The sequence below is a fragment of the Xiphophorus maculatus genome, chromosome 22 (genome assembly GCF_002775205.1).
Source record: "Xiphophorus maculatus strain JP 163 A chromosome 22, X_maculatus-5.0-male, whole genome shotgun sequence".
In the NCBI taxonomy this organism is placed as follows: domain Eukaryota; kingdom Metazoa; phylum Chordata; class Actinopteri; order Cyprinodontiformes; family Poeciliidae; genus Xiphophorus; species Xiphophorus maculatus.
Genome location: NC_036464.1, coordinates 13,962,705 through 13,988,387, shown reverse-complemented (window position 1 = coordinate 13,988,387; position 25,683 = coordinate 13,962,705). Strand labels below are relative to the sequence as shown.

General features: G+C 37.7%; 1 protein-coding gene across 1 annotated transcript; it reads right to left on the bottom strand.

Annotated features, from left to right (window-relative positions):
• Positions 1-1,206: 1,206 nt before the first annotated feature.
• On the bottom strand, positions 1,207-24,914 carry LOC102221563 (lysyl oxidase homolog 4-like). Its single transcript, XM_014469712.2, has 15 exons — positions 24,771-24,914; positions 24,340-24,672; positions 22,165-22,466; positions 21,874-22,088; positions 15,957-15,995; positions 14,393-14,606; positions 14,119-14,296; positions 10,962-11,116; positions 10,707-10,874; positions 10,232-10,394; positions 9,904-10,147; positions 8,499-8,614; positions 8,241-8,377; positions 3,869-3,980; positions 1,207-3,792 (listed from the first exon to the last, which is right to left on the bottom strand). The coding sequence occupies exons 1-15, from the start codon at positions 24,817-24,819 to the stop codon at positions 3,722-3,724; spliced, it is 2,496 nt and encodes an 831-aa protein (XP_014325198.2). The 5' UTR covers positions 24,820-24,914; the 3' UTR covers positions 1,207-3,721.
• Between the last annotated feature and the right edge of the window lie 769 nt (positions 24,915-25,683).

Here is a 25,683-nt window from a genome sequence, read left to right as displayed (position 1 = left end):
CCGAAAAGTGGTACATAACTGTGAATAAGAAGACAAAAGCATATGTTTTAATTTATTTTATCAAAATAATTTAAGTGTGACATTTTTTAGTATTCAGCTAACCTTCCACTGATAACTGTAAATAAAGTCTATAACAACCACTTGCCTTCAGAAGGTAGTAAATAGAGTCTGCTTGTGGTCATTTTAGTACCAATCCAGCAGTCTGTAAAGGTCACAGACGCTTGCAAAACAACGAAAGTGAATGAAAAGCATCTTCAAAACCAAGAAACACTACAGACAGGTCTGGGATAATGCTGTGGTACATCTTAAAGCAGGGTCAGATTATAAATCGATAACCTAGACTTTTACATCTGGTGGAGCACAGCTCAGTTTATCTGTGACCGGAAAGCATTAAAGACATGACTGCCCACCTACACTTACAGTTATTCAAAGAAGGAGCCCAAAAGGCCCATGATGACTCTGGAGAAGCTGCAGAGTGCCGGAGCTCAGTTGGGCAGACAACAGGACCGATACTTGTGCTCTCCACAAATCTGGCTCTCATGTATATTAGCAAGAAGAAAGCGACTGTTGAAAGAATGCTACAAGACGTCTTGTTGGGAGATTCTCAAAACACAACAAATGTGAAGGAAGACAGTCTAATCAGATGAGCTTAAAATATTGCGTGTTGTGGCAAAATAACACTGGCAATTATCCTGAACATACTATTACATGCATCATGGCAGTAGTAGCAGCATGGTGAAAAAAAAAGGTAAATGGAAACTGGTCAGAGTTGATAGGAAGATGGGTGGAGATGACTAAAGGGCAATTTGGAAAAAAAAACCCATGAGATTGCAAAACACTTGAGCTGGGGCAGAAGTTTATCTTCCTGTATGACATCACTAAACATACAGAGTTATATGTAATGGCTTGAATCAAAAACATATCGAAGTTAAAATGGCCTAGTCAAAGTGTTGACCAAAAACCAAGAGAATCTATAAAAAGACTTTGAAACGGATGTTCACCAACACTCTCCATCCAACCTGAGTCTGACCTATTTGCAAATAAGAAGTTATTAAATTACATTAGAGTCTGTGTTTGCAGAGTGACAACATGTAAAAAGTTCAGGTTGTGGGAATAATTTTAGACGTCTGCATACAATTTACCGGGGTACTTTGTGATTAATTCTTGTACTGTGGCATGCATTAACAAGAACGAGCCAGGAAGCAGTTTAATGTGAGATGAAGTTTTATTGATTCACAGTAATGATGGATGAATGGGTTGTGATTTGACTCTGACTCAGACAATGCTCATCCACAGTTATCTGAACTTCCTTCAGGACAGAAACGTAGCAAAGCTTATCACTGTCATACTTTAAATTCCTACCTCCAGAGTAAACATGTGGGTACCAATTAGTTTTTGTAAGAGCACCAACATTTCAAAACCGCTCCGGTTTATTTGTTGTCATCACAGCAAAAAAAATAAAATAAAATAAAATAAACAAAAAATTCAAACGAGTCACATCATATGAAATATATTGTTTTAAGTATTTAAATGAGGTCAAAGTCCCTGAGAGTACAGCTTTCTATGAAAATAACTGTCTTTCAGCGCTTTTTTTTGGTTTTCACTCTCAGCTTTAAAGACATAAGCAAACTGGCCATAGAAGACAATATCCCAGTGCTATGCTTAGAGCATAGGTAGTAATACAGTAAAATGAGGAATATGAACCAACTCATCCTGTAGAATAACATACTTTTAAATAACACAAACAACAGACAATGGTAGTAGGTCAAAATCCAAAAGAACAGCAAATATTAAATTCAACATTTCTGGAGTTTCAAGAAACAATATTTAAAAAAAAACAAAAACATTACATTGACAAAGAATTATCTTGTCAGAAAATTTATTAGGTCTACATCTGACTTTATGAATTTTATGAATAGGTTCAAACACTAAGACAAGAAGTCAGACAAATAAAATCTGGGAAAAAGCCCGTGGAGTTTTTTTAAATGTCTGTTGAGCTACTACTAACTCAGAAAAAAAGGACAGACTACAGTACATTTCAGAAGACCTGTTTAAGTTTAAAACAAGGCCAGTGTTTACTGCTTTGAAGCACGAATAGTTTATTTTTCTCCTAAACATGTTGTTTCTGTTGAGGAGCAAAAAATGCCAGCCTGTGGTCTCCATGAGGCGGCCAACAAGGAGGCAGGTTTTTTTTTAGTAAAAACTATAAATCTAAATAACTCATTTGCCAAATATCACCCCTTTCTTGTTCTTTCCTTCATTCTCTTTATCCCTCACTAAATGTCTTAGGTAATCAGTATCTCTATTGTAGTTTATGCAAAGATGGAAATCCAAAATCTTGTCTTTTTTCATGATTGCACAAGTAACAATTCTATGGTGTTTCTTTATAAAGCACATGCTCAAGCCCTCAATCGTAACCGTAACCTTAAGTCTAACCAAACAGAGGTAATTAAAAGGCTTTTTATATGCTCTCAAAACCCAGCCTGCCTGTCTACCACGATACTGTGGTTTTGTCAGACCAGTTTCCCTCCCCTCAGAGAGGCTGGAAGAGGAAAACGGCACAGCTAGAATTGTTTTAATGACTAAAATAAAATAAATCTACACTCATTTATCTACAGGATGGAAACCTTGCAATGTAATGTAACTACTGCAAAAGATTTAACCCTGGATGTGTTTGTCGGAAAAAAAAAATAGAAGATATGTTAGGTTAAATGCTATAACAAAGAATCTATACTGGTCATGCTGTGTAAATCCCAATAAATAAAGTAATAAAATACAGCGTAAGTAGCACAATGAACAAGAAGACTAACGAAAACCTTCCATTTGACTTTCCAGGATGTAAAATGAGAAAGTATATAATAAAAAATAAAAATAAAGCATTTAAAAGTTTTGGGCGAATCAAAAATGGGGACTAAATTTGAATACTTGTTTTAAAAATAAAGTGCTTTCTCATATGAAAAAAACTAACCTCCTGTTATCTACTCTAAAGGTGAAACACAATTTTTTTTTTTTTTTAAATCAAAGATTATTTAGTTAGAATTAAAAAGTTAATAAAATAAAATATGTCTATTAACGAAAATTATCCAAAATATACTGTACAAAATCTTTCATATGAAACTCATTGAGGTTAATGTGACAAATTATTACAGTATCACTGGTTAAGAAAAAGAAAGCACCAAAATTCAAAATGAGTCAGATATAAACTTAAATGGGAAATTTTATATGCTAATGCTAACAGCCTAAATATGTGGCACTTAGAAAAATGTCTTATAAACCTGTTACGCAACATTTTGTGACAAAATTCACAAAATCTCATCTCATATCTTTTTCTCAGGTTTTCATATCTTCCAGTTTGAGAATGATACCGGTTTACCTATTCCTAGTTAGTTTTGAATTTAAGATTTCTATAACTTGCTAAGTTCCTGAAGAGTTAAAATCTAAATCTAAGTTAATTTTTCCTTAGTAGAGGTCGGAAACAATTTGAACAAACTGACACCTGTTCCTCTATTGCCGTCGATGGATGTTTTAGTCAATGGAAGATGCTGCAATGAATGCTGCTGTCACATGATGAGTTCTTAAATATTTTACCCAGATCTCCAAGGACATTAGCAGGGCCCATGTCGTTATGTTACTGGAGGGCCTGTGTTCCTGGAGTCTTTTGACCTTAGCCCACTTTGAATTGTCTCTGTGCTTCATTGGAAGGTCTTTAAATTGGAATGAGCTACACAAAATTGTTGGTTATTTGCCTTTGGTGCTCAAAAAGGTCTTCAGTCTCTGCACTGTAAGCATCACCTGTAGAAAAACAACACAACTGTCAAAAATCGAAATCTGATCAATATTAAGAATAGAAAATGTCATCAGTTCTTACCTGTGTGACAGCTATACATGTAAGCTCTGTGACCATCATATTTGCACCGACACCTCATGACGTTGTTCATAAAGTCAGACTCAGCCATGTCCAAAGAGGGGTTAACTTCCACCTGCAAAGATTAAGAATATTTATGATTGATCTACCTTCATTCTCATTGAGAAAGTCATTAAAAAATTATAGTTGTACAAAAACAGAAAAAATGGTCAAAGTTTGTGGAAAGATAAGCGGAGATGAACATTGCAGCCATCCTGGAGGTTTACAGGTTGTAGAAGAGTTAAGCATTATGAACTCTTTTTCATGATCGTCGGCAGGACAACTGTACTAAATATGCGGTGAAAGCTGCAATGGAATGGTTACAATCAAAACATTCCTGTGTTGCACTCACTTATGTCAAATAAGGGGTTAACTTCCAATAGCAAAGAATGACGTGATTCATTGTTGGGCCTCCCTTCAATGGGAAAGTCGGTACAAGAAAACAGTAGCACATAAAAATTGTAAGATTGGCTGTTAATAAACACCTCTCATGGCTGGGATTGTTTTTATAGTCAATCTGTTTTTTGACTATAAAAAGACAAACCGGATGAGTTTTCCATGGAGCATTCCAGCTTGCAAAGATAAATACAATGTGTCAAACTTTCACATGGAAGTTTGACCATGTGAAACTTCCACACATGGTCACATGGTCAGAAGAAATCAGAAGATAACTTTTTGTCCAATATGCCAAATGATTAATTGGTTTGATTTATTATTTAATGTTTCTTTTGGTCAGTAAAAACATTGGAGGAACAAATGTTAAGCCAATTAGAGACTAAAAAGTGCAGGAAGAAGAGTTATCATATTACACCTCCTCTTTTTACCAGATTAGTCAAATTAGCCACTCTGAAACAAAAAAAGCTTATTTGCACTATCACAACTGGTTTTTATTTCCCCTAAAGTTTGTGGTATTTTTGTACTTAATGTGCTTGTGCAAGCAACATTGGCCAATAAACTGATTCTGATAAAACAAGTTAAAAAAAACATAGTTAATAGGAAAACAGGCACAATGAGTATCTTACACTGGTTTGAATGCCTTGGAATAAAATTAATAAAAATTAATAAAAAGTTTTATTTTCAACAAGATTTAAATGAAGGAGCCTGATTTACATGTAAAGAGTTTAGGAACAGAAAAAGATCTGTCGCCTCATGATTTACATGTTGTCTTCAAAACCAGTTAAAACAATAATCTATGAAAAGAGAAGATAGTACATATGAGAGTAATACTTCAACTAGGTTGCTACTAAGATAAATGCAGATGTATTCTAGAAGAAAACTGATTCAAGGCCTCAAAACATTTGATCAAAAGTTCTAGAGCAACCACAGAACGGCTCAGATCCAAAAACCTTCATGTGTTACACTTAGTCATGTCCAAGGATTGACTTCAACCTGTAAGACATGACTTGATTCCTTGTTTTCCTGTTACTGGGAAAGTCGTTGTAAGAAAACAATAGCTGCATGTAAAATTGTAAGAGGGGCTATTATTAAGGAGCACTGGTATTGTTTTTATAGCCAATTTGCTTCTCAGCTATAAAGAGACGACTGGATGACTTTTCCACACAGGATTCTAATTTGAAAAGATAAATACAATGTGCTGAACTTCCACATGGACCTGCTGCGTTTAAGGATTTTCATTTGGATTTCCATATATGAGTGTGTGACCATTAAAACACTTGCTTTTAGCATGTTTCATGGAAAGTATGAAACACACTGGTTGATCTTTCAAGAAAAAGTAATTGTAAAAATGTTTATAGCATGTGCCAATTCTGCAACGTTTACAGGGGTCGTATGGAAATGAAATTATAACATAGTGCAGGATTAAGCTCTTACACAGGAGGAATGTGTGCTCCACCTCATACCACCATCACGTTGCAAAAATAAAAATGTATTTAGCCTAAAAGGCAAGTCTGTTGCAAAAGAGACGTAATGCATGTGTTTATATGTCTGAAATCAGTCTTTTTCTATCGTGCATGTACTAATGGCGTGTCATTTGCAGAGCAGCTCTGTTACTGCTGATACAACCTTTCTCTTAATCTGGCCTAGTGATAATACTGTGAAGCCATTTACTCTAATAGCTGCTGTGTAAACTACTACACCCACTTTAAGTACAGGTTACAAACAGGTTCTTGGAGAAAGAAGCCAATATACACCAAAATAGGAGAAAACTTCAAAACACAGTGAATGCACCAAAACAAAGTATCATCAGTTTTTGTTTGTTCTTTTTCTTTTTTGAGTAAATTACAGCATTGGACCTAAACATACAGGGCAGAAGGCATCTAAGTTAGAGTGGAGGCAATAAAATTAAATATAGAGTAGGAGGAATTTTGGGGGACAAATTAGCCGTCGCTAATGGAGAAGGAGAAGTAGGAGCTGTTTGATTAAAAGAAGCCAATAGTTAATTTGGGTAAATTGGTGTGTTTGGCAGGTTCAAGAACAGGCCTGCTGGGTCTTTGTTGTGAAGCCTTGAATAAGGAAAATGAAACATTCCCTTTTCTTTACCACATAAAAATATGCCACAGTGAAGACAAAGAGTTCTGCTGTTAAAAGGTGTTTATTCCTTCAGTTTAAAGCTTTGTGAACTTAGAACTAGGCTTACTTTATGTTCTCTTTTGTTTTCTATTGTTTGGTTCTCATTTACACAAAATTACCGCCTGAAAATTGACAGTATTTTTGGTTGTTGACTGGGTAAAGTTCCATGTTTAGTCGGCACCGCCAAAACACATTGAATCCACTGTACTTGTCGTTCCAGGCCATTTATATGGCGCTAATAGCATGTCGTCGAACTTGCAAGCATTCTTGACCTTTAGCTTCCGCCTCACTAACCTCAAATTATAAAAAACAGAAACCCGACAATGTCTCCAAGAACCAAGTGGTTATGTCGCACATATATATTCCTTAACAGAAGTTGTGTTAAACTGAACAGGTTAAGGAGCACGCAAAGTATAATGCTGTCCACAATTATTATTGTTGTTATCTGCAGGTTCATGCATAGAATACAACCTACAGCAGTGCATTCTGCACACATGCACTTTCACAAATGCAGACTACTTGACACCTCTGTGGGAGACCTGGTTTCAAACATTGTATTGATAAAAAAATCTCGATAATTGAAGACGTATCAACTAGTGGCTGAATTGCAACAAAAGTGTTGCAGTTTTAATGAAAAGCGGCTCTGTGTGAATGGTTTTTAGTGAAATTCATCATTGTTTCCTCCGCTGTTTTTTCTGTCATTATGTTTTCATATACACACCAAGCCGATACAAAACTTTATCATTAAACCCCACTCAACATGTTTAGGGCACGTCTTGTTGGAACAAGAGTTTACTGTACATGTGTGACACCTTGGCATGGGGCAAATTATACAAACCAGTCTAAAAATGGAGTAGGTATGCATCAGTGAAGTGTGTAAGAGCAATAATCAGCAAATGAGCCTGCTAACAGACTGGTGACAGCAATAATTAACAGGGAGTTCAAACAGTAAAAGTCACTGTAATGTGTCTCACACAGCTTGGAGGTAATTGGCAGCATGCTAAGATCTGAAGAATACCACATCCCACCGAAGGATCAAGGTTCTGACATGTAAACTGGTGATAATGGGGGTCAGAGTGTTTGATCTTTTGAGGTCTGCTAGTTGCAAAGGCGTAAGGGGAAAAAAAGGGTATAAATGGCCATGAAGATAGTTTGCAGCTTTCTTTAGACTAAAAAAAAGACATCCTAACAGGCCATAATTCAATTTTTAGAGGCCTGTAAAACTCAATCACTTGACAATATTTCTGGTCTCCAATGAAAATGCATTGAGACATGGGCTGTTTACTGAACTTGGCATGAGCAAAATAAAATGCTCATTTTATTTTGGAAAGAATTTCCAAAATAATTTGGAATAATTCGGAGTGGAAAGAAAGAATTTCTCCGATAGGCCTACCGATTTTAACTTGAATGTCTATTGCATTTTTCTTAGACACCTTTAAAAATTATTTATACTCACATGCCCTTTTTGTTCTTTGGAAACTAATAATTCAGTAATGTGTTTCTCTTTTAAGGACTTTTGATGATAAATACAGGAACAATAAAAATCAAGGCGGCAACAATAATGATATTAATATTAATCATAAAATAATACTCGGTGCAGATAGCCTACATCTTTTTTGATGGGGGGCGGTGAGGGACCTGGAGAAAGGATAGGGGGCGCTGGCCCAATAAAGGTTGAGAAACACTGATCTACACTAATTATTTTGAGGGAAGTAAAACTGGCAAAATAATGAGTGGTTGGACTTGTGATATTTGCCCAACACCAAAATAAATAAATAAAATGGGAGAGTTTAAAACAAAGTCTAACCTGGAAAATGTAATCCCCTGGTCGTACATCTGTCACGTCAACCCACTGACAGTCAATGTCATGGCGATAGGTGTCCCAGCAGCCCACAGAAATGCCTTGATCACCCATGTTGTAGCAGGAGAACCTCTTCTGGATTCCTGTGGCACACACAAATACCAACTAATTTATCTGTGACAACATAAAAGGTTATTATCGTTGAAGTATTTAAATAAATGTCTTGCCATTAATGGGGAAACAGAACGACTTCATGAACATTACCATCGGGGCAGTATGTGTCCTCCAGACAGAAGCTGGCCTTGTGTCCCTCTGCAATCCTTGTGCCGTTCAGCGTCAGCAGGTCGTAATGGGTGAACACCTCGATGCTGTGGTAGTGCCTGTGATGTCAGAAGGGAAAGTCCAGGTGAGAGTCTGGATCTGCCGAGTGTGTGTATTTACATGACCAAACACTGGCTTTCTATGGCTGCTATCCCTATGACCTCACTGCCTGAATATGAGCAGGGTGTCACCAGAACACCTCTCACAGAGGCTTGTTTTAGGGCCAGCTTGGACCAGCTATTTACTCTAAGTGAATAGAGTGCTTTGAAACTTGCATGCATAAGTACATTATGCTATAATAAACTGACACAGACTTGATTTTGCCAAAAGCAACTTGTCCCTTGTATGACTTGCATCTTTGGGGGACTTTTCTTCTCTATCTATCACTGTCACAGACAAACTAACAAACCAGAAGAGGTGACACCACTGTTTCCAGCTTTCAAACTGGCAATAAATCCAATATGTGTTCAGGTTCCTGTAGCTATTTTAGCAAATTTTCCTCATGAAGGAAGCTGTCATTGCATAAGAGAAAGTTGGTTTCATTCTTCAAATAAAATCTTTACCAAAACTATGGGGATTCCAACATTTGAATTTTCATAAAATTGATGATTGGAAGACATAGTAAAATATTTCAGTGTCAATACAGTAGGAACTACTAGAGTTGGTGGGTGGGAAAGGGAATGTGCAGTGTGTCATAACCAAAAATGGATTTATTTTATTAAGAATTCACACAGTATTATAAATCAGATTAGCTTTGGACATTTCATCTAGCACAGGTATTGCCATCATATATTGAACAGCAAGAGCATGGGACAAATGTAATCTTACATTTGTCTTCAGAACTTTTATTCATGCTCTGAAGAAGTAAAAACTTAATGGAAAAGATGCAGCAGGCCAGAAGTTGTTGAGTGAAAGTTGTAAGAAGTCCCATTAATAGTTCATCACAAGCCTTGTAGGGAACACAACAAACATGATGAGGATGAACTCTGGTAGAATTTTAAGCTCTTGATTGTCAGTCTGTTTGTAACTGGAAACTACATATGATTCATTGGTCCTGTGGGATATCTGTAAATATTTCTTAAAATCAGATGCTGTGTTTTAGACATAGTTGATTAAACTAGCCCACATAACAAGTTAATCCCACAGGTGGTATTGATCATTACTACCTGTAATGATCAATACCACCTGATCAGCTGTAATGATCAATACTAATGATCAGCACCTGATATGCTCTTCAGAAGAGCATATCAGGTGATGATTTGGCATCCTAAAAATACAACAGCAGCAGATTTTACACCTTTAAGAATCCACACCAATAAAATATCTATCACCTCCATTTACTTCCTACCTGTGACACTGGTGCCATGTCCAGCTTTCTTTTGATGCCTTGGGTCTGAAATCGGATCGACCTAGATTCATAATACGAGAAGAGAAGCGCAACAGGCGTCTGTGGCCATATGGCCAGTTCATTCTGGCAGCAGAGGATGACAGACAGTTCTCTTCATGAGCACAAGTCAGCAAATGAAGTGGTCGGTCTTCCAGGTAGGTTGTTTCCTGAACCAGCTGGGCATCCAAAACAAGGTCTGGAGCAGCTGAAAGATGTGGAATGTGAGATATGTTCAAGTTGTTACATCAGAAGAGAAGACCTGGAGGTTCTAATCAGAGATTCAGCTTACTCTCTGAGCATCTGACCCCAGCAGCCTTAGCTCCTCCTCCGCGAGGGCAGTGGATGTGGTTGTTGCGACGACATTGTTGGATAGAGAGCTCTGTTCCCACACAGTGAGTACCACTAAGAATCACTTCACTTGCATTCGCAGTACCAGGCCAGTACCATGTCTCCTGCCAAAGGAAGACAGTGTGGAGGTAAACAATTACAGGAGCAGAACTACAATTTATTATTTAGGGAATCTAGCACAGACACATCAATCATACATCTATCTGTAAAAATTTCTGTCATTCTCTTGTCAATAACTCACAGTGTTGCGACAATTCTGACAACTTCAATAAAATTACATTGTCACATTTAAAGTAAAACTAACTGTTGTAAGAGGGAGCACTGCTTTGTAAGTTTCAGAACAGAATCCTTCCAATCTTTGAGAAAAGCTGTGGACTTCATACAAGTTATAATGAGATGTTGGTTGAGGATGTTACCTGATGAGCACTTGCAGCAAAACCCAAACCGAGCTGTCTGCACACCACCATAGCTTCATTTATCCCCCAGTTTTCGCTGCAGACAGAACCCCAGCGCTTCCGGCCCCCAAAGTCCATCAAAACTTCGACACGTCCTTCTGAAGAGGCTCTTCCACCAGCAAGACGAACCTGGATAACCATGAGGTTAGAAGTTCAGAATCGATCTCCCGTAATTATAGAGTGCCATAAAGAGTTCCAGTAAAATACTTTTTGTACCGTTTTCTCCATGCCAGTCTTGGGAACGTTACAGCGTACAGAAGCATCCTGAGTGTGTTTGAATGTCCATGGCTGGACTTCTTGGAAGTAGCAGTCCAAGATGGAGCGTTCTGACCCCACACACTGCACATTGTTCATATGAATAGGTCCCGTACCTAAAGAGATAGAAAGAGATGTAGAAAATTTGAAGAGTGCTGAGAAGAAAAATCATTCAAACGAGTCAGGGGTAGTATTTCTTGTGTTTTGTGCCACCCAATGTGAGCACAGTACCACAAGAGCATAAAAGCACATGCAAGCAAATAGTTTTCTATGCTAAAGCTTATATCTTGCATAACAAAACAGTCCTGTGAGGCAAACATGCCAGCAAAAGCATCAACTTTAGGCATCAGTCACAGCTCATTACAGCCATTCTTTTTTCTCTGAGCACAACAACAACAATCACATTGTGTGTAGTCTGCCACCCTGAGTGAGCAAACAAGGCCAAATGTGTGTCAGCAAAACAAAAAAAGCTGACTGGTATGTGTTAACAGCCAGATAATCTCATAACAATATAGAAGATGACAGGAAAAAAGTCCTTCAAGAGCAAAATGTTAGTGGTACAATAAGCTACAGGATGAGAAAACACTGAGTGAACAGTGGCTCCACTATTTTGTGTAATTGTGCAAACAGCAAAACTTGCATGGAAGCAAACAGCTGAAATCACTCAGACAACTGGAAACAGAAATGTTACAAGAAAATGGGTGGCAAAGAAAGATAGTTGGGACTAGACTGAAGCTTAAGTTGATCTGCCCCTGTGCTGATTTTAACAAATTGTAGGCTTGCACAGTGGTCATCAAGCATTGGTTAACACCGTATGTATAAAAAGTACAGATCTTCCCCACTTCCACATCTATCTGCCACAAACCTGATATAATTTCCCAGTGTTTAACTTATCGAGGCAAAAGCTCATGAAAGAGATTCTCAGAATGAACTGTGACATGGTCTGTTTAAACCTTACCCCAAAATAAATCCCCAGAAACAAGCCACACATGGTTTGCAAATGCAAACAAACACACAGGCCCAAGGGTGTTTTGGTCCCATCTCTATACATGGGACCCTATATCTGTGTTTCTCAATGGCAAAATTACATAGTCAAAATAAAACTGTTGGTCAAAAAGCAAACAAAAACATTTGTCCCTGTAATTTAATTCAGGGATGATGATGATGATGATCCTTAATTGAGTATTTACCAAAAACAGGTTTCACTCCATTATTTACAGAAATTATTATGTATTTTAAGTTAGCAGATGGAAAATGTTAACAACAATCAGGTTTTTGATGAGAAAAGTAAACATCTTAGGTTGGTGGTTAACAAGAAAATGTTTCCATTATGAAATTGAAAGGGTGTGGTGTTTTTGTCTAAATATTCTGTCCCCAGTAATCATCAACCCTGGGTCTGACTAATTAGCACCATTTAATGTGTTGAATAATTATATTCAACTCATACATGTGTAAAGCACACAAGGACTGTAACCACATATATAAATCATAAGTCTATAAATAATAAGTTAAAAGCTGATATTTTCTACTCCAGTGGAATAACAAGAGCACCATGATTCACACAGCTGGGTGCATATATTAAAGTATTTAATCAGCTTTGATACAAATTTTCCATTTTAAAATTCCATGATTCCTGAGACTCAGCTATGTCTACTCAAATATCCTACTCCAAATATTTGAGTAGAAAATGCTAACCAAGTTCAGTTTTATTCAGCATGTTCCCCAAATCATTTCTTTTCCTGAAAGATGGCATGGTAAAGGACCATTCCACATCTTGTTTTTGGCATCTTGACAGATGGAAATGTGAGGCATTGTCTTTGCTGGACGAGCCTCTGTAGACTGATAGAACGTAAAGCAATTTTTCTGATGTGTATGTGAGGTTTCGTTTAATTTATTGTTTCTTAAAAGAAAAATTAAAGCATACAGTTTATGACACTTCAAGTCAGGGAAGCATCAACAGCACCAACTGTAACTTTTTACACCAAGGTTTGAAAAGTTACAGTTTCAAAGCTGGAAAGACTTTACGCCAGGATGCTCTTCCTAATGCTAAATATTGCTGTAAAATTAATTTAGTGAGATGCCAGAAAGGGTGACATAGGGGCTGAAGTTTTCTCCAGCTGTGTGGAGCACAGCAGCTCTGATCTGCTTACTGCTTTACCCCACACTGCCAGTCAGCTGGATCAAGGAAGGCAGCTAGACTTGGTTTAATACTTTGTGAGTAAATAAGTCGGTACAGTGAAACTGCAGAAACAGTTTCACTGTTCAGACAACAGGAACTTCTGGCTGCAAGACGACAGTGCAAGCAATTGCGCCACCGTGCAGCCACAAATAAAACGACAGGACTTGAGCCAAATGACAAGATGAAGTTAGAAAAAATGTTGGGTGATTTGGACTTTAGCTTTGCTGGTTCATCAAAAAGAAAGCCAACATAACTGACATCTACAGAAATAACGCAGCAAATTACATTTGCTTTGATCATCTGAATAGCTAAAGCAGTGGAACACAATCCCACATTTCATCTCCTTTAGCATGTTTTTGGACTACACCCTGGAAGCCTGAGACAGGGGGAAGCCGTTCTCTCTCACATATCTTAAGGGTGGAGACACCGCTGGAACAGCTGGATACTGACTGTAGCTGTGGGTGACACAGGAGCTGGACATTTCAAATGAAAAGCAGGCTTGGATCTTGCAAGATTTTGTCTCTGAGCTGAGTTGCCAAATACCAAAATAAACCACCATGGTTTTTTTGTTGCGAGTGGCGAGTGTGTGTGCGCACGTGCGCATGGTGTTTGGGCAGCTGGAACCACTGGCAAAGGACTCATATAATCACAGTTGGAGATATGGCAATCAACACATTTGCAGTTCATGAGGTAACACACATTGGCAAAATGCAAACACACATGCCTGCACATTATCTAATCAGTCAGGGCAGACGGGTGCGGTGTCTGCCCTGATAAGCAAAAGTCGAAAGATAAGCAAAAGTCTCCCTGTCTTCTCCGAAATGCCATGACACACAATAAACACATTCAAACAAGCAAAATGCTGACTTAATATTGAATTAAATGTGGATTTTTCAAAATTGTCCAACTTTTTTTGTTTTAAACAATTTTTTCTCGTACCTTGGCCCATAAAGGCTCCATGTAAGGCATCCTTGGCAGTACCAAAGCCGAGCTCTCTGCAAACAACACTGGCTGCAGTTCTGTCCCACAAGTGATCAACAATCGTCCCCCATTTTCCATTTCGGAGAACCTCCACACGGCCTTCACCAAGCCTGGGACCTGCCTTGAGACGCACAGGCTGTACAGGGTAGAGCATATGATTTAGAATTTGTTTTCTTCCACAGATGGACACAATAAGATAATGTTAATAGGAAAATAATTTTATTATTCTTACCACTACTGGATAAGGAGCCTGGGGTCTTCCTGAGGAGATGCGAGCAAATTGAGGTCCTGGCACACATTTTGCCACTGCAAATTGCCCGTTCTTACAAGGGGTAGGACTTCGAGGAATCGACAGCTGAGAGTGGCACTCCGACAGGGTGTTCTCCGTGCCCAGACAGTGCACCTTCTCTACCCAGAACCCCTTCTTTTTTGCCATCAGGCTTACTCTGGAAAGACACAAAAAAGACATTGGTGATATATCTTTTAAAGTTCTGCACAACACGACACTGAAATATTTAGATTTCTCAACAATATTTTTGTTTGATTATAATTATGACAACAGCTTATTCCCAGTATCATACATTTATTTTTCCAACCCTCCTGTACAATGTTGTAAATAAGTATTTGGCAAATTACACATTTTTTCTTTTGTACCATTTTTTTTTTACTTTCAAGCAAATGTTAATATTAGACAAACATAATCTGAGTAAAAGCAAACAGCAGTTTCCAAATGATGATTTAATTTATTAGGAGGAAATTATACAAACTAACAGGGCCCCATGTGGAAAAGAAATTGCCTCTCTTGTTAAATCATGAATTACTTCTCACTGTGATCCAGACCTGCAGGCTCTAGATGCAATACTGTCAGAATGAAGTAGATCACAACATCTCAAAAAGCAACACATTATCCCTAAGCTAAAGTAATTCAAGAACTGACTAGCAACAAAGTCCCTGAAGTACATACATTTGAAAAGTCATTTTTAAATGACTTTCTAACAAGCCATCTCTTAAGGGTTTGAGACTTTGGTAAACCACAGTGAGCGCCATTCTCTGCAAATGGAGAAAGCATGAAACAGCGGTAAACCTTTCCAGAAGAGGGCAACGTACTACAGGAGGTCACAAAAGTATCCAGTACAACATCTAAAGAGCTGCAGACCACAGTGCCTCGCTTGGGGTCAGTGTTCATGATTCAACAAGAGATTTGGAAGAACTCACATCTGTGTGAGAATTCTGAGATGTAAACCACTGGTGACCAAAATAGTACAAAATATGGCATTTTCATAGTCACAGCACTGTGACTGATATATGGATTATAACAGAATAAACAATCCCAGATTCAATTGAATAAAATGCATTTTCAGTGTATTATGGCTGACCTGGCATACTGAGAAAAACTGTGATTTGGAGTGAGTTCAAATTGGAGCTGTTGCTTCTTTGTATTGACAGTATTTGGCTGAGGTGGTTCAAGCGTCTGATCAGAAAACCTGCTGGTCACATCATTGTGGAGGTTTTCCAGGGGCAGAACCAGAACTTTCTGAAGGGACAGCATATGACCTCCGACGAAGAATGGGCCTTTCCCTTATTGACTAGTAAATTGAGCAACCTGATCCCAGATTTAAAAATAACTGAATGGATGGAATCTTAGCAACAATCAACAGAATTTGTTAGAATTGAGAACTAAAAAAACACTAAAAACTACATTAATATTGTACATTTGAACTAAGCTGCTGAAGCAGATCTACATTTGGACTTTGTGTATCTAAGATTAAGCAGTTTTGTATTTGTGCTTCTATTACCTTGTTGATGGATCTTTAACCTTGGTATCCCATATTTTTCTGCAAAAAATCAAAAACAAATATTACATATTTCACAGTCCTGTGCTTTTGCACCACAATGTAGAATTAAAATTTGTTGTGCACAAGACTGTGCTATAAGGGTATAGTTATTTAGAGTTAAAAAATCAAAACCCGTTCTATTTAAGATCATAAGATTGATTCATACTTTACACGAGGCCAAAATTCCATACATGGCAAGTAAGAAACAATTAAAAAAACATAAAATTATTCTGAATTGTACTGTAAGCCTCAAAACCCCCATGCAATCCAAAAAATGTTGCAGTGACACAGTATGTTTATAGAAAAAGCACTGTTTTAACCATGCACAATGTACAAACAAAAGTGGCGGCACTATGCAGGAACCAAACAGTGATTTATGGGCTAGCTAAACTGGCTCACTTTTAGAGTGTGGTGATGAGAAAAGCCCTGCAAAGCAACAAAGAGTACATGCCGCTCGCCCCATGCCAGTTCATCCACAGACCACTGCAAAGGCCATATATTCGTTCTGCAACAAAAACATTGGCTAAACTATAAACAGACGCACGCATGCACATGCAAGCCAGCACTTTTATATGGGAAGTTCAATACTTCAATTTGTTCAAAGATCTTATTTTCTGCAACAGGATCATAATGAAACCTATATTTCTTTGGAACACATCATATATGAAAACAAATTAATCGACATGGAATTGAGACAATCATTAAAGAACTCTTGAAAGAAACGTTCATATCGTGGCATGCTGTTTTCAGTTACTCTCCCTTTTTTTTTTTTTTTAGAAACAAACACATCTATGTGTATCTGAATGAAAGCAAAGGTGAGTCAATATTTGCATTCCTAACATGCAACGCTACATGCTCCTGTAAAAGCCAAAGCACAAACCTTGGAAAATAAACTGAGGATGTTGGAATCAAGAGGCTGATTGTCCATTACATACTGTTATGTTTGACAGTTGCATGAAGTCTTGAATTGCTGAATGTACACTTTCCAGAAACATATAACCTGTTTCCTGACTCTTCAGTGTTAACTCAAGACATGAGAACATTCTGCTCTTAACCTAAAAACATCACTTATCAAAAAGTATTTCGAGATTGTTTTAAATTTAGCATACTTTCATTTCACCGTCATCTGGGTTTTGTACATGTTAAATATAAATTTGCAGGTGCATCTTTTTCTGGTTCATTTGAAGTAGGAAATCAGTTTCAAAGACCTGAATGCAGAAAAAAGATTGACAACTTTCAAGTGAAATTAAACTCCTGAATCAGTCTAATTTAAATCAATTTGAGAAATATTAGGCATGTATCCCTTTTAGGAGGCAGCAAAATGCCAGATAAACCTGCAAGAAAACTGTAACTGGCTAACTGTTTTGGAGCTCTGGACCTATTCTTTACAGGATCTTAAATTACTCTTGTAAAATACTTTAAATGTGTCTACCATGTGGCTTTGCAGCAGTGGTTAATAGGAAGCTTGCAGTGTGCATGTACACATTTTCTCAAGAGGCAAACATGTCTGTGACTTGTTTGTGACCTCACCACAGACAAATCAACAAACCATTTTCCTCTTCACCAAGCAAACTGTAAATGGTACCTTCTGGTATTTCATTTGACTGTATTACACGTGTTGAATTTCATTCATTTCATGCAAATGTTCATCTAGTTGTAACGAGGGGTAGGAATTGTGAGAGGACTTTTCCATTGAAGTTGTACACAAAAGGAACGAACAGACAGTTATACCAGTCTGTGCTTTGTTTAGGCAAATTGTCTCTTCAGCACTTGTGAAATGATTTAACTGAAGTTAATGACAGGGGCTGATAAATCTTGCTAAAAGACAAGCATTTCACAATAGTTCAAGTTACATCAGTCTCACACCTGCTTTACAATTTAATTATATCGTACAACATTTCTTGTTAATGTTTGCTTTTGTTTTGTCTTAAGGAATACATCACTCATCAAATTAAGTAGCAATGGTGTGTCTGGAATTGAACATCACAGAAAAGCTGATTTATGTCAATAATTAGATTGAAAACTTACATTCACTTCACAGCAAATTTGAGATTTCAAACATTATTTCTGTTGTTTTGATGATTTGACATTACAGCTAATGAAAACTCAAAACTAAAATTGTCAGATAATTTCAATATTGCATTTTGAAATAAATACAATATAAATTATTTCTAAAACAAGAATGTCCATTTGCTAGAAAAAATATTTCAATGCACTATAGGCTACAGTATATTTAACCAATACATTTTGGGGGCTTTTTGTGAATGTATTCCTGCATCAGTGCAACATAGCATGGAGACCATCATATGGTCTGATGTGGTAAGGAAGCTCAGGCTTCTATAATAGCATCATTCAGTTTCACTACATTGACAGTACACCACAGCAGAGTTTAGATTAGTGTGAATAGATTTCCTTTTAAAGGAAAAGGAAATCAGCATCTGCAAGATGAAATCTATCTCCCTTACTCAGAGCAAATTGATGATGAATTAAATATTCCAGCAGTAAACATTTTTAAACTCATCTGAGTATTGAAACAACTGATCAAAGCGAGATGATTCAGATTTCTCTTCTTCATTTGTGCTTGGAAAGCAATCTTGCACAGTCTGCTGCAAGCCAGAAATGTAGCCACTGGCATGCATACGATAATTAAAAGATGGGAAAGTAAATTAGAGAGGTCATTGAGGTGGATCACACAGTCACCAGACAGGAAAACCATATTTGGACACAAAAATGTCACCAAATAGCCTGAAAATGATACCCTTATCATAAGAAAATTTAAGCTGAAAGGCAATTAAACAAATGCTGGTTAAGTCCCCAAATCACTATGGGGACAGAGCAAGACAGACAGCCGCTGACACAGCGGAGAGTGCAGCAGACCTCAGTTGTAATTGGCTGTATTTCACACGAGCAAGCGAAAAGCTCACATGTCAGACTCTTGCTCTCATTCCTTCTCTCTGCTGCCTCTTGCGCTTGTTACTCGCTTCCACTTTCGTTGCCAGCGCTGTTTTACTCTCTCACACACACGGCTATAATTGGGGGTGTTTTTCACCCTCAGCAAAAACCCAGAAGAGCTTTGGTCCTGACCAACTTGCAATTACAGCCTCTTTAGAGTTTCATCCAAAAGACACACAGAGCTGAGAAACATGGCAGGGTCCAGAATTTCTAAGAATGGACTGAAAGATTGGGTTAGGAGGAGAATTAGCAGGGAATGTCATGGCTAAATAAAATCCCAAACCTCTTTTGGAAGCTGTAGAAGTTTTTACACAAATTCTTCTTGTTCTGATTAACCACTACATCCGAATTTATCATTTCCAGCCATCCTTGCTGTTAACAGAAAAAAACAAAGTTGAGAAAAGATTTTTTTTGAATATAAGCTTGAGTATACAACAAACAGCTGAAACACATGGGGCCTTTGTACTCTGAGAACCAGTCTGAAAGTTGAAAATACATATCAAGAGGGAGCAAATAAGCATCTGTGGAGACTGCAACCAGGTACGGATTTGGAAGCAAACACATAATCATGACTCAGACCAGTTAAGAGCCTTGGATCTCAGCAAAACACTATGTCATTCTGAGACCAGGCTGACCTAGAAGTACCAAGTCATGACCACTTCCGTGCCAGAACTCCGAAATTTACACACCCAAAACACTTCCGTGGAACACGTTTGGCTAAGCCTTTCCCTGTATATTTAGATAAAATAACTATTACTCTCTTTTTGTGTCCAGACCCCATAAAAGAAGAAGTGCTTTTATCTAGCCTCCTCTAATTGACCTTAGAAAATGTAAAAACTATATCTTAAAACAGCTAGCAGACTCTGTAGAATTAACTCCATGGTCTTCAAGCTACAGCAACCCTGTTCTTATCTGTCACCTCCCTTCCCTTGGCAAGTTACCAAATGTCTGCTTAAATGCTGCAGAGATGCAAATCTATTCATCCAATTCGTCTCTTAAATATTACTTGCGTTCCACCTTCAGCTCTCTGTATCTCTGCTGTCGAGTCTGGAGGAGGCAGGAGGAAACTGAATAGACAGACAGTAAGATTCACACCTGCATTGCAGGCATACTCTAATAATAAATGATCCTGTTCAGAGTGCAAACAGAGTCAGGCTGTCCTGGTACACTCTACCTTTTTCGGAGAGCCTTTGATGTCACATGACTTCCTTCTTTAACATGAGGAGGTTGTTATAGTGTCTTGGTGTTTCCAATAATTTAACAATGTAAATTTATACTAGACTGGGCAATTGTATATAATCACAATCCAGAACTACCTTCAGTGAGTGGATTTACCCCAGTTGGAGTAGTTCCTAAGGTAAACAAAAATCTTTAAAAATGTTTAAAATGAATAACATTCTCCTCCCAGTTAGACCTCTAAGGCAAATCAAATCTAGTACCTGATTAGGAGGCTACCTGTACTTATAATTGATTTTTTGAACAAATAATTTTTGTTACTGTCCTCTAAATTACCCACAGTGGTGTGAAACGTTTCAGCTTGTGCCAGAAGTGCCGAATAAATAAAGCTGTATTGAATTGGCTGATAATGTTAATGTTTTCTTGAGACAATTTTTAATAATTTAATTTCTTATCTTTCTAATCTATTGCTAATGATAAAAAAAAACAAGGTGTTACTGGCTTAACTAATCATCTATAGCACATGGCTGTGTGCCACAAATGTAATATTTAATCAATCAGAATACACATTTTGATGAGTCTTGTTTTAAAATGTAGCATTTTAAAATGACAACCTTGACATTATTTTCATTAACCCCAGATTCCTGTATAATTATTTTTATTTATCTGATCTTATATATTGTGTTTTCAATAGCTGTAACCAGAAAATCTTTTAATCAACAGAAATAAAGGCTTGGATGCATTGGTCTGTGGATAAGTGATACATATAATGCTTCTCTATGAAAATGGTTACTGAAATTTGATGAAATAACTCAAAAGTGTTCTAAATTACTGAATATGACAGTATATCACATTGTCTCAGTTGAAAATACAATTATTTTCCATCTCATAAAGTTTTGTTCTAACAACAATTTTGGACAACAGGTGGGCTTTGTGTTGTGTTTGTGATTCTTTTTTTTTATACATAAAGGCAATAAATTCAGTTTCTAAAATGATGTATTTACAAAGATATTGATTTTGTTTTTGCAGTATTTATATTAAGTTTCCTTATAAAAAAAATAATACAAAATTCTAATAAAGTCATCAGGGTCAGGTCAACACTTTAATAGCACTAACTGAAAGCATTTGTACTTCCACCACAAGTATTTACCTTTGCAAATAAATGTTGACTCTGAAAGTATGGTGGGGCCAGATGTAATAGCAAATACATGCTGTGCTGTTGACAATACCTTGTCAATAAGACAAGTCCTTTACATGCAAACACTTATTTCACTTTCTAATAGTTATCTTGGTATTGGTATGATATTGATGGCACAGTTACACCACAATCAGCACTGATATTACACCTCAGCAAGGGAATCTAACAGTTAAAGTGCTGTTTTTTTTTGTCTGTGAGCTGCAGGAGGAAGATAGGATCAGAAGGAGAGAAGGCAAAGCTGTGAGAGAAAGGCAATGAGGTGTGCAGGGGTGATTTGCCAAGAAAGAGGGGCAGAGAAAGGGCAATGGAGATCGGACGGGGATCCCTTTATCATCATCCTAAGGCTGTATAAGGAAGGTGAAGAGGCTGGGTGAGAAAGATAAGCCTAAAGCGAGTCATTTACTCAAAGCAGCTCTGAATGAGGGGCTGCTGCTATGCTTTTATTCTGCAGGTAAGGTTTGAATTCATGAAAAAATAACTAAGTTACACAGCAGGTTGCTCTTCTAAGCACAGTTTTCCCGAACACAGCTGCTGAGAGACCGTCATACTCACTTGTATGTTTTGACATTGTGCTGAGTTGCCTCTGGAAAGCCAAGCATCCCGCACACCACCCGGCTGCTGTTGAGACTCCAACCTAAGTCACAGACTTGCCTCCATCTCCCAGCATGCTTCACTTCCACTACACCCTCTGAGATAAGGTTCTTCTTCTTTGTAGCCGACAGTATGGGACGCAGACGGACGTCTTCGATTCGTACTCTACTGTGACCCTGACAAAAGAGGGATATCCTGTCTATAAACAGACATTTTTCATAGAATAAAAGATGGATGGACCAGAGGCTGTACCTGGTAATAGTGGTGCCTTTGGAACCTTGGGATCTCATATGGATGTCCATTTCCATAATACCCGTATCCTGGATGCCTCTGTGTTGCAACAATACCCCCCCACTGAGAAGCAGTGTTGCCAGAAGGCCTGACAGGCGTAGTGTAACCTCCGCTGGCAGACTGATCCAGTCTACGCTCAGGGGTGCACACAACCCCTAAGTCTTCAGAGTGCTTGCAGTCATTTACCCCCCAGCCATTGTGTTTGCAGTCCTTCAAGGACTTCTCTGAGCCGTCACACCGTACGTTATCCATCCAAATAGGACCTTATGAAAGAAGAAATTCATAACGTAATTCATTAGGACTTTAAATGATTGCTCCATGCATGGGTTTGCAATGCATCCTTACACAACAACTTAAATCAATTCCTTAACATCTAACACTTGACGTTTATGGGCTGGCTGATTTAGGGTTCCACCTTAGCAGTGTGTTCAGTAAAGGATACACAGTATTTTACAAGGCAGCAGAGGGGGTGTAGATTCAGCTCGTTGAATCCACTTAACATTCTCTTTAATTTGGATTTAAAAGAACCACTAAAGAAGGCCTATAAACCACAGTAAGTGTGCCAAATACTGGCAAGCAAATAGAGATATTTTTCTTAAGTAAATTACTTTTTTCTACCCATGATTTTTATGTGCTGGTCTGTCAGTCAACCCTAGCAAGTGTTGCACTTCAATTACTACAAACGTTTTCTTTGTTAGTTGCTTCACAAAGTTAGTTATTTAGTTATTTTAAAAGTCTGATTAAACTGGTCCAATGAGGACTTCCGCCACTGTTCGCTATCACCTACAGGAAAAAGCATTTGTGCTTTTGGAGTTAATATAATTGTGGCATGTTATTTTATCACATTGCAGGCAGGATCGTCAAAGCAGATATATGTATAAAAAAAATCTGTTCTTCCTAGTGAAAATAAACAATACAGCTTTCCAGAATCCCATTCTTTCTGTCTGCACTTCAGATATCTCAGTGAACATCATGCAGGTAGGTGCATATGCCACTCTTCCTAGAAACAAATTGTGTCAACTTTCCCAGTCTTGTGTGTCAATTGTTTAATTCCAAATATCCTCAAGTAGATATTTCCAATGTAAAACAAACACTGTATTTGAAATAGAATTCTGTTAAGAAAAAAAAAATCATCTACAATGTCTCTGTTACCTCTTCATTTACTCACAGTCAAACTATTTCAAATACATGCACTACAGATTTAGACATCAAAATTATGGACATCAATTAAAAACTTTGAGGGAAGCCTTTGTTGCATAGAAATTGGTGATTAAGAGTTTGTTAGGAATTTTGACTTAAATTCCTAGCAAAACAGTATCAGTAGATATATCAGTAAGTACCAATTATTGGATTTGCAATTGTGCAACTGGTTGTTTCATCCCCTCCAAAATCATCTCTTATCCTTGTTCATTACATAAAGTAAACACACTCAAATTTAAATTATTTTTCTAATTAGTTATTTGTTGTGAGCAACATCTTGTCAAGCACTGGGTTCAATAAAGTTATATTTGACTGATCTGATAATGGGTATATTTTTGTATTTCCATCCAAAGCAAAAACTGTGGTCTATAATGAAAGTATTAAAAGGAGTTGCACACTGCACTTTTCAATCATTTTAATCAATAACCCACTGCTAAGTCATTCAATATTTTTATTTAACTTTTTTTTCTAATTAAAGCTTTAAAAAAATGATCAGAAGTGGTTAACTATTCAAAAACTGTACAATTTTCTACTGTAAGATATTTAGAATCTTCATAACTTCAATTAAGTGATCAGTATTTATTCAAATCTATGATCAAGAATAAAACCAACTAATCAGAAAACATTTACAGGCATTATGATAAAGAGATTATGAAAACTTTATGATGATGTCACAATTTTTTGGTTTTTAAACATGCACTTGTCTTGATGTCATTTAAAAGGTAATTTAATGCTCTTTCTGACTGACCATTTCTCTTTTCATAAAACTCTTCAAAATGTAACTACCTCACATTAGCATTGCAGCGCTATAGTGGTTGATAAGGCAAATAGAAAGTGGGGGCCCCACAGCAAATTCTGCTTAGGGTCTTGCACAACCTTGGGTCAGCCCTGGTAACTTTTGAAAGAAATGCGAAACTTGTCTTTAAGTGCTCTCACCTGTCCCTTCTCCATACTTGGCACTGTGGGCCCACGTTACCGCTCCTCGAAACCCCAGCTCTCGGCACACCACGTTAGCCAGGTTAATGTCCACCTCATCATCGCAGATGGTGCCCCAGGTGTTGTTGTGCAGCACCTCCACGCGCCCTTCGTTGGACTCGCGCACAAAGTTGCCGGCGAGACGCACCTTGGCGGCCGGTGCGCGAGGAGTTCTGCGCTGAGACGTCGTGGTCCTCCGAGGTTCAGCGTGTGCGGTGGAGCTAAGGGACAGCAGCAGAAGGAGCTGGACGATTAAGCCGAGGGAGCGGGGCATCATGGATGGAGGGAAGAAACCTGGAGGTAAAAGGTTGACACACAGCGTGGCTTAGCAAGTTCTAGCTCATTTTCTTACATAAATGAAACTGTGCACATTTTCGGTTGGGTTTAGGTACCAGCTTTTATGATGACTGCAAGGTTAATTGCATGCCTTTCAAATGGCATACAATCGTGTATGAGACCCTTTAAAGGGCAAAAGAAGAGAACAGAGCAGTCAGCTAATCACTGTAACTGTGATATTTTTCCCCTCAAGAATTGTGTTCTCAGACATAATTCTTATCTGACGACAACCAGCGAGATAAGACTTGCTTTGCCTTGTTTTCTTTTTCCAGGTTAGTGATTTTATTCACTACTGCTAAGCCTTTGGTCCAACAGTGATGTAGTGGAAGCCTTAAATATCAAATAAGCACGTTCCCCCTCGTGTCAAACACAGGCATGTAATTTAAGGTACAGCTGCTCACTTTCATAAGGTAATTAAGGTAAGTAAACATCCCCCAAGGCAAACTAACCAGACAGAAATACGCCAGGCAGGTTTTAACCTGGGGCTGAACAAGTGTTTCAGCACAAACACAAGTGAGGTAGAGTGAGTGAGAAAGAGAGAGAGAGTTACTTTTAAACAAGACAGGCCACAGAAAAACACATGGACCAAAAAATGCCCTAAAATATGTGGGTGGGTGTGATTTTTAGAATAAAATTACAAAAGAAGAAACCACCAACAAGCAAAACATTGGGCAAAGCCATCCAAAGGAAACAATATGCATAATCCAGTTTAAAGATTAGACGCTGCTACAGAATGCTATAAAATGAAAAAAGTTGCATTTTTTTGTGCCGCAGTCAGATTTAAAGACAAAAAATAGATCTCCTTTAAGAAATAGAAGGTTAGCATCTTTTGTCCACAATTCATCCCTTAAAGCACCTGTTACACCCACACGCTGAAGAGCTCGTATTTAGATGCAAATAACTACAATCAGAATTTCAAAAAAAGGATAAAACGGAAATATTATTAGATCAATATGGTTAGTATGAATG